The sequence below is a fragment of the Buteo buteo genome, chromosome 13 (assembly GCF_964188355.1).
Source record: "Buteo buteo chromosome 13, bButBut1.hap1.1, whole genome shotgun sequence".
In the NCBI taxonomy this organism is placed as follows: domain Eukaryota; kingdom Metazoa; phylum Chordata; class Aves; order Accipitriformes; family Accipitridae; genus Buteo; species Buteo buteo.
In genome coordinates this window covers 13,898,610-13,912,085 of record NC_134183.1, presented here as the reverse complement: position 1 = coordinate 13,912,085, position 13,476 = coordinate 13,898,610, and the positions used below count along the sequence as shown (strand labels likewise).

At 51.4% G+C, this 13,476-nt stretch overlaps 1 protein-coding gene across 1 annotated transcript in view; it reads right to left on the bottom strand.

Annotated features, from left to right (window-relative positions):
* The window catches only part of DNAH9 (dynein axonemal heavy chain 9), a 209,010-nt gene extending 195,948 nt beyond the window's left edge, over positions 1-13,062 (bottom strand). Inside the window, exons 1-6 of the mRNA XM_075044848.1 lie at positions 12,703-13,062; positions 9,778-9,974; positions 7,016-7,174; positions 6,107-6,237; positions 3,458-3,669; positions 2,429-2,662 (exon numbers count right to left, since the gene is read on the bottom strand). Coding sequence (XP_074900949.1) covers positions 2,429-2,662; positions 3,458-3,669; positions 6,107-6,237; positions 7,016-7,174; positions 9,778-9,974; positions 12,703-13,062 — 1,293 coding nt within the window. The remainder of the gene's footprint in view (positions 1-2,428; positions 2,663-3,457; positions 3,670-6,106; positions 6,238-7,015; positions 7,175-9,777; positions 9,975-12,702) is intronic.
* Between the last annotated feature and the right edge of the window lie 414 nt (positions 13,063-13,476).

The following is a 13,476-nucleotide window of genomic DNA, read 5'->3' as shown; positions in this document are numbered from 1 at the left end:
AGGTACCTGAACTGTCCAAAGCTCCTGCTCAGCCAAACCTCCATGCATCCAAGTGGATGTTACTGGCCCTGCCCAGCTAGCCTGCTCTGCTGAGATGGGAATATGGATCCTTCCCTTCCCATTCTCTGCAGCCTGGCATGGCCTGCCCCCATGGTGCCACCTTTCAGGAAAATGCCCCTCTCAACCAGCTATGGCAGCAGCACTGGGCAGCCCTGCCACCACACCACCCCATCCATCTCTTTTGGTAGGGCTAAGCAAGGGCTGGTTGAATGTCCATTGTCCCAGAGGACCAGGAGAAATGTGCTGATCTCAAGCACAGGAATGTGCTGGCAGCAGTCCTGCTCTCACTGAGCTCAGGGGACAACCTCGAAAGCAGAGCTAAGCAGGTACAGAGCTTCACCCCCAAACAGATGGCACTTAGCCAGTGCCAGTGCCTCTCAGACAGGGGCTGCCAAATGGGTCACAGCCCAGGACACAGCCCATGGCCCAGAGCGTCCCATGCTGCGCTGAGGCATCACCAGGCTTTGGTGCCACCCCATGATGCTCCAGGCAGAGATAGAGAGATGCTGCACGCTTACAGTTCCTGCCATGGTCAGGCTTATCAGGAACAGCTTCCAGCCAAGAGAACAACTGCTCACAGGTCCCTGACAGCTAAACAACCGCTGCTTTGAGAACCTCCCACATTTCTGAGGGAAGAGGGTGCGAGCAGAGAGCCTCCCCAGCCAGGCGGCAGGCTTTACAACAGACATGCAATGCAAAACAGTGAGATGAACCAGGGGAAAGAGCCACTTCTCTCTGCATGTGTTCATGGGCTACCCGTGCAATCAGCACAATTGCAGCTTTTATGAATTTCAAAAACAAATGCTGACACACTATTTAGTAAGAGCACATTCACTTCAACAAATACCTTGTAAGGCAAAAATAACATAGAAATAACAGCTGCTCCTTGCTTTGTCTTGCAAGGTTGCTTGAAAAGAAGGGGGAGGGGGGGTGGGATGGGGAGAGGCAGAAGCTTTCCTCATTAACAGGCTGGTGTGCGCTATGCTTTTAATTATTATTTTACAGCTCACTCCACAGGCCTCTGACTGCAGGGAGGGTGGGACAGACAGGGAAGGAGGTCACGGGCACCAGCCAAAAAGCATGTGTAGCTCAAAACCTCTGGCTTTTTTCTGTAGCCTACATCCATAGTACCCAAGCAATGAGCAATCAGTGCCCAGAGCCTTTGCAGAGTGATAGTGCGTAATTACTGTCACTCATACTGTTCTCACAACCTGCAGTTACTCCTGAGTTTACTTATATTCCTCTCTACACTGGCCAGCATGATTTGGTTAACTGCACACCGAATCCTATTGGAAACTATCATTATGAATAGTTTTAAAACAGACATCAGTCATAGAGGTTTTCAACATAGTTAATTAAAGAATGCATAAAGTTGTACAGTCTGTTTAAACCAGTAAAACCTTCTGTTCCACTGGAGAAAACAAGAGAAAGAGAAAAACAACGCAGACCTTCCTTTGAATAGGCAACTGCCAGCAGCTGGTACACTGCACATCTGATTCTACACACCAGAAACATGGCAATGATAAACAGAGATTCATTTCAGAAGTGTGTGGATAGCAGATGAATGTGTGCTGTTAACCACGCGAGAGATAAGAGGTATATACAATGTCTGTATGTCTGTGGTCTCCAGACGCAGCCACCCGACAAGGAGAGCGCTCATATGCACGGGGCCGTCCCCACACATTCAGACCTGCTCTCTGCAGAATAACATCCCCTCCGGCTCGAGGAGCCCTCGGCCATGCTGGGAGCTGAGGGACAATGGGACTCGTGACACCAGATGTCCCTGCCTCAGATGACCATCTCACAGTGACAAGCCTTGGCAAACAGGGACACCCTTGAGCCACAGTACCCCAGTTGGACAGATCACTGGGACATGAAGGGATGACCTGGTGAGGAACATGTCCCCACTCCTTCCCAGGCCCATGTGGCACAGCCATGTGGTGCCCAGCCACAAGGTGAGCATGTGGCCTCTCCAAGTCAGACAGGACCCAGCTCTGGGGTGTCTCTGATGGCAGCAGGAGGACTAGGAGAGTGTATTGCTTTATTTACAGCCGTGCAAACCACAGGCCCCAGTAATTCCCATTCCCCTGCCCCAACAGAAGCGAGGAGTCCAAAGGGACTCTTGGGAACAATGACACACCTACCAACCTGACCAGAAGGACACGACTGCGTATCTTACACGTGCACCAAGCAGGACATGGTAAAAAAAGGTCCTAGCCTTGCTGTAGCAGAAGACCTAACAGCAAAAAGAGCAGCCTCATCCCCTGGCATCAGGTGAAGCTACAGGAAGGGAAGATGCCAGCAAGTGAGTTCATGGCTACAGAGCTCTCCTGAAGGCTTGTAATATTTTTCAAGACCACAGTCTCACCTCCACCACCTCCAGTCTCTTCAGGAAGCTGTCCAGCCTCGCAAACACCATCATGGCGTGGAAGTCCCACTCCCTGACTTCTTGGCCTGGTTCATAATATGTGTGCAGTTTTTCCCTTCTCTCCTCAAATGCCCCTTTGAATGCATTCAGGATGCCAAGCACCATTTGCACCTTGCCCAGGCTCTCTTCCATCTCCCCTTTCAGAAGGTCTTCTGGAGACAGGTACACCAGGGCCTGGAAGAGCAAAATCATACCCGAGAGGTTACTTCTGCCATCACAGAAAACGGTGACTTCTTGCACTGAACATGTTTGAACCTACTTCTCAAGTTAAGAATCACTTTGCCAGGGGAGGACGGGGAAAGCAGGAGAGAGGGGACTTTCATTAAAAAAAGTTCCTTTGTGTGCTGGTTTTGGCTGGGATAGAGTTAATTTTCTTCATAGTAGCTAGTATGGGGCTGTGTTTTGGATCTGTGCTGAAAACACAGACCCATGATAATGCCAAGATGTTTTCATTACTGCTGAGCAGTGCTTACACAGAGCCAAGGCCTTTTCTGCTTCTCACCCCACCCCACCAGTGAGGAGGCTGGGGGTGCACAAGAAGTCGGGAGGCGACACAGCTGAGACAGCTGACCCCAACTGACCCAAGGGACATTCCAGACCTTATGACATCATGCTCAGTATATAAAGCTGGGGGAAGAAGGAATGGAGGACATTCAGAGTTACAGTGTTTTGTCTTCCCACATAACCATTAAGCGTGATGGAGCCCTGCTTTCCTGGAGATGCCAGAACACCTGCCTGCCGATGGGAAGTAGTGAATGAATTCCTGCTTTTGCTCTGCTTGTGTGTGTGGCTTTTGCTTTACCTATTAAACTGTCTTTATCTCAATCCACGAGTTTTCTCAGTTTTACCCTTCTGATTCTCTCCCTTATCCCACTGTGAGGGAGGTTAGCGAGTGGCTGCATGGTGCTTAGTTGCCGGCTGGGGTTAAACCACAACACCTTGGCAAACGCAGGCATCACGACCACACACCTGCTGAATGAGTAGGTTGCAGATTTCCTGGAGCAGCACTACTATCCGCACGGGCACATTGTAGTGCTTGGAGGTGACCCAGACCAAACACACCACATGGAGCAGAGGGACCAGGAAAGGCTTCACCTCACTGAACTCAACCATCTCTATGTCTTCTAAGTGGTGCTTGAGGGGTGTCAGGTGCAGGTGAATGTCCTGAGCTTCGGTCAAAGCTGTGTTAAGAGATGGGAGACGTGGTAAGATCCACCAAGCTGTGGTGCGTTGGGTTACAAGTTGGATGCTGGTCTCACCTCACCAGATGGAAAGGTGCCTGGGAAAACAAACAGTCCTGACAAGCACAAAGCACACTCACCTACCTGTGTGCTAAAGATTGCTCACCCTTGAACATTGCTCAGCTACGGCAGTAACCAAAGCAGGAAATAAGCTGACATGAAGGCAAGGGACAGGGAGCTGGGACAGGGCTTTGTGCAGAAGCTGAGTCCACAACTGCTAAATGAGCTGCAGGGAACATGCCCAGCAGCACTGAAAATACAGTACTGCCACTGCTATGAGCAGGCTACAGGCCTTGCCACATAGCACTGCAGGCTATATAGCATCACAGGCTATATAGCATCACAGGTCTTGGCCTGAGCTCATTTTAGCTCAGGTTTGGCTACAGCAGTCACTTGCCCAGTGGGCAGATGATCATGGTCCCACTTGATCTGGCTGTAACAGCAAACCTGTCAATAGCAAGTTAACTAATGTCTGACTAGTTGAAAGCTTTAGTTTAGCTTTGTACAGCTGTGTGGTTTTACTCTGAAGAATTATCCCAGAGTACAACCATTAATAAAACCAGGTGATTGTTGTGCAATTAAACCTGTGGACCAACAAGAAGAGAAGTGATGGAAGTGGTTGAATGCCTATAAAAATAACCCCCAACACCCAAGACCAAGGAAGAAGAAACTCCCACTATCAACATTATCCTCCCAGCAAAGACAGACAACAGCCACACCACCACATCAGCAGGGAGGGCACAATACCAGGGAAAGGGGCAGAGACTTAAAAGCAGGTGCATATAAATCTGAACTGTGCTGTAACAGAAATTAACAATTACAGTCCAAATTATCCAGTTAGGGTTTAGTCCAAATTATCCAGTTAGGGTTAGTATTGCTGTAACTGGATTAAAACCAAGTATTTGTTGTATTTTGATTAGACCTTTGAAGCATTAATTAGTCAACAAACTCTTGGCTCTTTATATAAGGCATGTTTCTCTAGCCTGTATAAATTGCACAGTGTAGAGTGTGACAAAGTTCCTTAAAAGATTAAATGTTTCCACGTGAAGAGGTGAAGAACAGCATTATCTGTCAGCATATACATAGCTAGCAAAGTCTGAATGGTTTTGTCTTGCCAGGGAGCAGCTGGGTTGAAGATGGACATGGAGGGTCAGCTATATTGGTCCACAGGGGAAGGAGCAGCAGGACTACACTGTTTTTCACTATGGAGGGGAATTTGCAGTGTTTCCTTTGGCTGGACTGAACTCCCCTAAGCAAAGTTCACCAGAAAAAAAGATGGTGCTTGATTCAAGAGAGCTGCATTTCTTAAGGTAGACTTTTGCTTCACCTACAGGCAAAAAATAATCCTTTCTTATATGTCCTCTTATGAATGAAAAAAAAGGTCTTTAATTCCCTAAACTGGGAAATGCAAACTTGTCATTTTTTCTGCTCAAAGCTCTGTTGTCTTACTGCATTATGCCAGATTGGCAAAATCAGGGAGAGGAGAAGGCAGATCCGCTGTTGCACACCACCACCTACAGGTCACCCATCCCATTGGCATCCTTGCAACAATCCCTGACAAGGTGGCCAGGAGAGCTGCGAGCTGGCCAGCCCTTGCAACCCTGGGAGGACGTTACTGGATGGGGATGTGGACAGACTGTGGGACAGGAGGCCATGCTCCCTGTGCATCACTCTCACTCCCACGCTGCAGCCCCTCCACAGGTAACAGACCTCCCCACCACACTGCTACAACGCAGGATGCAGAGCTCTGCCTCTGCCCAGCTCTGCCTGGATTTCTGCACAACTGCAGGGACCCTTCTTTCCTGTGGTGTGACAAAGGTGACAACACCTGCCTGCTTTCATCAGAGGCCTTGAAATCGTCATGCTCAAAGGTCCCCATCCTACAGTGCAAACTGCTGTTCCTTTAGCAAGGAGGCTCGGGTTGCAGTAGCCAAAGCCTGGGAAATAGCGGTCTAGCAAAGTTGTTTCAGTTAACTACAAAATCTGTCCTGTTATTCTGAACCCCCATTCCTCCAGACTGATACCAGAGGAGCTGGTGAAAGCTGGGGTGAGTCCTGCTGGATAATGCAAATGCTTTATTACAGTAGAGTGAATTCCCAAATCCACTCACCCTGACCTTTGGGAAGGGTCCGGCTCAACAGATCAGTGATCATGCTTGTCCCAGCCTGGAAACAAAAGCATCAGATCAAGTACAAGCAGCCCAGTTTCACTCCATGAACCAGAAGGAGGTCCAGAAACAAGGTGGCAGTCCCCACAGTCACAGCAAACTCCATATGACCAGTGCCATTACAGCCACATTGGGCTTGAAACCAGTAAAACCAGGCTATGAACAAAGGCCAGAAGTCAGCACTAGGGTGAAGTTGCCCCAGCATCTCACCTGCTTCAACATCCATGAGCATAGCTTTGAAGGCCGGGACATAGCTGCTCTCAACTCTCTCCAGCACCTCCATCATGTTCCTCACCTTCCTTGTTCTCAGCTGATCGTAAATGCATTGCAGGTCATCACACCTACAGCAACCAAGACACATTACAAGCCCACATTGGGATAGCATCAGCTGTCCGCCCACACCATCCATTTCCCCTGGGCCTGATTCAGGATTTCCTCCAGCTACACATGGACTGAGTCCCAACAGTGAAAGGAAATGGGAAGAAGCTCCTGTAGGAGGCACGGACAAACCCTACAGGACAGAGAGACGCTGCTGGGGTTCAGCATGACAGCAGCTCCGTCACTGGCAGGACACTGCTGAAAGAAGCCATAAGGTGTTTCTGCAGGCATTACCAACAGCTCTCCAGCAGGTAGGGTTCTGCCCTGAGTCAGCCCAAACCAACACGGCACAAAGGTTTTCAAAGGGCAGGAGGAAATTCCACTCCCTGGCTCCTGAGCATCTAAACCCCCTCTGGCATCGGCAGATGAACAGCAGTAGGCAGCTGAGGTGCACCATTTCCAGAAGGCCCTACAGAAGGTGTCCATCAGCTCTTACTCCTGTGGCTGGTTCCTAGTGAACAGTGACAGAAAGAGCATTTCCAAAAAAATTCCCTTGAGGTGTAGCCCCTGTGCTGGGGCTAAGTTAAAACACAGCCAGCTGCCCAGTTACCTCCCAGACACTTTGCAGATCATGATTATTTTATGTGCGGGAGCAATTTTCCTTAGCTCAAATCTTTATATGAACCCGAGGCAGCCTGCTCTTCTCAACTCATAGAAGTAGCAGCTCTGTTACCAGCACTTTTCCTCCACCCAAAACCAACGTCAGCAATCACCATGCCCTGGCCAGGCTGCCCAGGGTACCTGTTCTTCCAGAACTCCAGTTCCACCTTCGGGTTAGGGTTGCTGCCTTGCAGGAGGGGCTCTGAAGACTCTTTCTTCAGTGCTCCCTGGATCTGGTAGCTCCAATCTATGATGGCCGACTCAGTGGCATGTACAAGAGATTTATCTATCAGCTCCAGGCTGCAAGAAAGAAACCACATGGCTAACGTTCCTTTCCACTTGTTGAAATGCATTGTCCAATTGGATCTACTTCAAATGACCCTGTGGGCAGCTGGATTTTTACAGACTACAGTCTAGCTTCATGTTTCAAAACCACAAAACAATCAAAACCCATAAGATTTTGCCATTGTTTTAATACAGGAATTACACTGTAGAGAAAAGGGATGAAGGTCTGCAGTAGTGCAGGCAACAATACATTGTTCATAAAATGAATGGTGGAAATGAAAAGCCAGTTGCCACCTCTGCACAGCCAATCACTGTCGCATCAGATCCATTCAGGTTCAGGGTCTAACCTGGAAAGCCATACCTCCAGCAAGATTATCTCTCCCTGTACTGTTCTCCCTGAATCTATTCTATCTCCCCACAGTCATTAACTGGCTTAATTCAGAAAGAAACTACACAAAGTGGGCTGGCATGTTGAGGACAGGTCACCCCATTGCCTTGGAAGCAGTAACTTCTCACACAATCCCACCCGCACCACATCCTGTTTAAGGAGTGATTGATTCCACTGCACTTACTAACACATCTCCTGAGGTTCCACAGGTGCAAGCATACAGCCCAGACATGACAATGACACAATGGGCGAATGCATATGCCTCTGTGGATCTTCCAGACTCAGTTATTTTGGACTAGGCCAGGCTCACAGCACTGCAACAGTCAAACTCCTTCCACTCCCAGCTCTGGGCACCAACCTGGCTTCTTGGGAGGACCAGGTGGAAGTTCCCCCCAGCTGCAATGTGAGCACCCTGCCAGACGTATCAGGTAGCAAAGGATGGGGATTCTTCAACTGCTGGACATCTGGCAGGATAAAGAGCGGCTGCACATGGGGCTTAGCCTCCCATGGCTGCCCAGTGATCTGGACAAGGGGATCGGGTGCACCCTCAGTAAGTTTGCAGACACCAAGTTGGGTGGGAGCATTGATTTGCTTGAGGGTAGGAAGGCTCTACAGAGGGATCCGGACCAGCTGGATTGATGGGCCAAGGCCAATTGCATGAGGTTCAACAAGGCCAAGTGCCGGGTCCTGCAATTCAGTCACAACAACCCCATACAACACTACAGTTTTGGGGAAGAGGGGCTGGAAAGCTGCCTGGCAGAAAAGGACCCGGGGGTGTTGGTTGACAGCCAGCTATGAGCCAGCAGTGTGCCCAGGTGGCCAAGAAGGCCAACGGCATCCTGCCTTGTATCAGAAATAGTGTGGCCAGCAGGACTAGGGCAGGAATCATCCCCCTGTACTTGGCACTGGTGAGGCCACACCTTGAGTACTGTGTTAAGTTTTGTGGCCCCTCACTACAAGAAAGACATTGAGGTGCTGGAGCATGTCCAAAGAAGGGCAAGAAAGCTGGTGAAGGGTCTAGAGCACAAGTCTTATGAGGAGCGGCTGAGGGAACTGGGGTCGTTTAGCCTGGAGAAAAGGAGGCTGATGGGAGGTCTTATCACTCTCTACAACTACTTGAAAGGAGGTTGTAGCGAGGTGGGGGTCGGCCTATTCTCCCAGGTAACAAGTGATAGGACAAGAGGAAACAGTCTCAGGTTGTTCCAGGGGAGGTTTAGATTGGATATTAGGAAAAATTTCTTCATTGAAAGGGTTGTCAAGTATTGGAACAGGCTGCCCAGGGAAGTGGTTGAGTCACCATCCCTGGAGGTATCTAAAAGACGTGTTGATGTGGTGCTTGGGGACGTGGTTTAGTGGTGGACTTGGCGGTGTTAGGTTTACGGTTGGACTTGATGATCTTAAGGGTCTTTTCCAACCTAAATGATTCTATGATTCTATTCTATGATTCTAACTAGTCAGAAAGTCTGGGGTGGCTTTACTGGGGATTATCCCTCAAGGACTGTGAATGAACTTCAGAATCACGACAGCAACCAGGGAGGTCTAACTCTGAATGGAGAGAACCAAAATTATCAAAGTCATTCCTTTACTTCTTGAAGAGAAACACAAGGAAATGCAGTGGGTGTCTGGGAAGTCACCCTACTTCTCCAGGAGGACAGATGCAACGGGTTTCAAATCTCTCTATGGGACCATGAACAGTTTAGGAGCTTGCAGGAAGTTGTAGGTGTTTTTTTCCTGTACCTTTGCATGACAAATCCAGTTTTAAAGGGAGGCAGAATAGTCCTGACCAAGCATGCAGCATGAATCACTCACAAGCGAGTAATTTAACTTCTAAACAGTGCACCTTGGGAGCATGCTTTGACAGACAGAAGCCAGAGAAATAGAGAATCCTGCCTTCCTGTTCAGTGGCATCAGGAAAACAGGAGAGGTTTTGCCAACAGGGTTTGTTGGTTTTTTTTCCTCACTGATCCAAGCAGTTCATTGCTTCTCTGTGTGCCCACATGCCTTTGCACTTTCTGAGTTTTTCCTGCCTGTACTATTGCACAGTTCCCAAAGAAGAAGCCCATAAACTAGAGAGCAGGTAGAGCAAAATACACCCATCTTGGCAGTCTGAATGAGCAGCAGATGACAGGGAGCAAGAAGAGTGCCCATGACTGGGGAGGAGGATCTCTAGAAGACGTAGCACATGCATCAGCAGCAGAAAACCCAGCGGAGAGCCAGGGGTGGTACTCACGATTTCTTGTTTTCCAGATCAATGTCCTCAATTCTCTCCAAGCCAGCTGGAAGAGGCAGCAAGGTCTTGCCCTTTACTTGGCCAACAACCATGAAAACAGTACTTTTTAGGCTGTGGACATGACGCATAATGTCTTGTGACACCACTTGTGGCCAGCCCTGATGGTTCTTCTGGTTTGTCAGGATGGGCACAATCACCTATAGCAGGAGTCACGAAACAGCAATGGAGAAACAAGTGCTGCAGGAGATGGACAGGCCACCAGGCTCCGAGCTTCTTGCTTCACCAAGCCTGGAGACCCATATTATTGCTGTCTCAAGCAGTTCCCTACCTATGTGAAACAAGGGTAGATGATGAGTGAGCCTCTCTACAGGCCCACTTCGTATACTAGTACACCCTCTTCCCCGAATCCAAGCAGCTGAGAAGGGTGGAAACCAGCAGACAAAGTGAGCAGCCCTGTCCTCAGGCTCTCCCAGCCTCTCAAACCTGCAACTAGAGACAGCTCCACAGGCTCTTGTCCCCATGCCCTCACAACACCTCCTGGTGCTTGCTTCCCATTTCACTGCCAGTGGGCAGGGGAGGGAGGCAGGGTCACAGGCTTTGGGCAGCGTTTCAAGACTAGCAGGGCTGGGCTGAACCCACAGGCTGTCCCTTGATGGCAATCCCCAGTGTGCTGAAAGGGAAGGTCTTCTTGTACCTCTCGGGATCTACTGTTGGTGAGGGTCCCCTAGGTCCCCATCCAAACTGTACTGCACGTCTTGAGCACAGCTACTTTTTAGGTTATTTTCCAAAGTTGCAGCCCACTAAATAAGATTTCTGTCTTTATCAGTGAAAGTTCCCAGGGTTTGTACTGACCCAACAGTGTGGGGTCTCACAGCTGGGCTGAGCTTGTCTGGACCTGAGCTGCTTTTGGCTTGTTTGAGCTGTGACAGCAGCACAGTGTCTGTCACCTACTCCGCTCTGGGACCAGCCTTTGGCAACAGCCTGGCAAAGCCAGGTTGTCCATGGTGACAAACAACAGCCCTTTGTGTTACCAGGCTCAGGGGAGACTAAAGGTATAAAAATAGCTACAAATAGACACAAAATTGAAAAGGAATAAAGCAGCCCAGCACCGCCATGGTGCCTTCCCAAGGTGCTGCAGATTCTTCGTAACCATGACTGGCACTGTAGACCTGAGGAAGACTGGCATCGGCAACCTTCATGCCCAGGGAGCCACGGAAACGGTGACCACAACCCCAGGGAACACAGGCAGGTACTGCCAAGTTCACCTCCAACAGTTTTAGCTACATTATTAGCAAGATTTGTCTCTATTACTTAAATCATGTGGACTGCTAATGCTAGTAATGTTGTAACCAGTCAAATGATAGCTGTTCATTTTCTTTTTGATTGTTCAAACGATAACCAGACTCACAATGAACCCCCAGCTCTGCAGAGCGGAGGTGTGTTCCCTTCAGCCATCACAAGAGTGAAGTGTACCAAGCAGACAAGGTCACCCCAGCTGTGACCCACAGCTCAGCTGTGCACTTCCTCACTGAATACAGACAGAGTTTTGGTGTGTCTATTCCTGATATCCTAAATGACCCACAGAAAGTTTGACACAAACTATTTCTTTCACTGGACAAATTCTTCTAAGACTGTCCTAAAAACCTCTGATAACAAACTCTGCAAGAAGTGCTTGTGCAGCAGGCAGCGCAACGCATGTCCCCAACCTTAGAAAATCCAAGACCTTTTTCTCCTTCGCGCAGACCCACCCCGTCCTCCTGACCCAGCACCACCGCTCTGTTTTCCTTAAAGTTTGAGGGGAAAGTGGGACCAAACGCAGGCACGATCTGCTCCCTACAGAAATACCGCATCTGTCTGCGCAGAGCGGAGAGAAAAGCCTGCAAACAAGCAGTCAGGACTGCACAATCCCAGCTGCTGAAGGCAGCCAGAAAAGAAGATCTAACAGGATCTGCTGAAGTGTTCCTACCCCAAAGTCTCCCCGTAGCAGATGGTGTTTACAATGCCTATCATATGCTATCTGCCATCATTTACAAACAAAGCCACGATGCAAAAACCGCTGTTTGTGCAGACTTACCAAGACCGCAGGGCTCATCAAACACCTCAAAACAAAAGCTCCTGTGTTATCCCACAAAACCAAGATAACCAGTCTGGCAGCCTGCTCTTGGGAATCCAATCTGTCGGTCACCATCTTAATATACCAACAGCATCACCAGAGCTTCTCAAATCAAGCAGCTCCTCTACTTTCTCATTACAGCCTCACTGCTGAGACTTCTCCGGGTCAGCGGCCATCAGGAATAAATCTAGACAATGCTGTCTGGTTCATGCTACTAACACAGGAAAGAGAAAGCACTCGGACCTTTGGCAAAACATCAGCCCACCCGAGGTAACCGGGCACTGAGCTACAGGAGGCTCGTTCTGAACATCGGGAAACACTTTTTCACTGTGAGGGTAACCAAACACTGGCACAGGTTGCTCGGCGAGGTTGTGGAGTCTCCACCCTTGGAGATATTCAAAAGCCACCTGGACATGGTCCTGGCCGACTGGCTCTGGGTGGCCCTGCTCGAGCAGGGGGCTGGACCAGATGACCTGGAGATGTCCCTTCCAGCACCTGCCCCTCTGTCATTCTGCGGTGTGGATCAGTCCCACCAGGACACCACCATTAGACAGGCCCGGAGCTGATGCGGATCAGGGTTTAGGAGGCTTGAGTGAACTCTAAAGACCCCCGCGGGCCAGGAGGTGCCGCCGGGGGCAGAGTCGAGGGTACGAGCGCACCAGCAGAGCCAGGAGGGAGGCCCAGGAGCCTTCGTCTTCCCCGCGGCCACCTGCGAGGGGCAGTGCCCGGCCCCGGCGCTCGGCCCCGGCGCTCGGCCCCAGGGGTACCCGTCGGTGCCCGGGGCCGCCGCTGCGGGGCCGCCCGGCCCTTACCTCCTCCACGAGGGCGGCGAAGTGCCCCAGGGCGTCGGCGGGCAGGTCCCCGCAGAGCAGCTCCCCGGCGCCGGCGCCGGGCGGCCGGAGGAAGAAGATGGCCTTGTGGCGGGCGGCGGCGGGGGGCGGCGGCGGCGGCCCCAGCGCCAGCTCCCCGCCGGGGCCGCGCCAGGCCAGCAGCGCCGGCCCCGCCGTCCCCCTCAGGAAGCCCCGCAGCAGCGGCCCCGCCGCCCCGCCGCCCGCCCAGCGCTCCCAGCGCTCCGCCGGCACCCCCAGCCCCCGCGCCGCGCACCGCCCCAGCCGCCCGGCGCCGGGCTCGGGCTCGGGTTCGGGTTCGGGCTCCGGCTCCGCCGCCTCCATCCGGCCGGCACCGGCGGCTGTTTGCGAGGAGGAGCCGCCGTTGCCCGGGGGACGCGGCCCCGGGCGGGAGCGGCACTCCCCGGGGGCCGGCCCCGGCCTCCTGCCGGGAAGGCGAGGGCAGGCCCCAGCGCCCGGGAGACGCAGCTTCTCCGGGCTGGGGCTTCACGCCGGCTTCTCTCCTCGCAGCGCGGTGTTTCGGTACCCCGGCGCAGCTGGGGGTCCCCAGAAGCAATCTCCCCCGCGAGGGGAAGCTGGCGAGCCCCGGCCCGCCTCAGTTTTCTACACCAGGCACAGGCCCCTATCGCGTTGCTCCACAACACCGCCCTACTTGCACCAGCCACCCGGAGCTGTATCTTGTCCATTCTGGTCTCCTAACACGGCTGTATTTGCATTTTATTAATACCTCTACGTGAG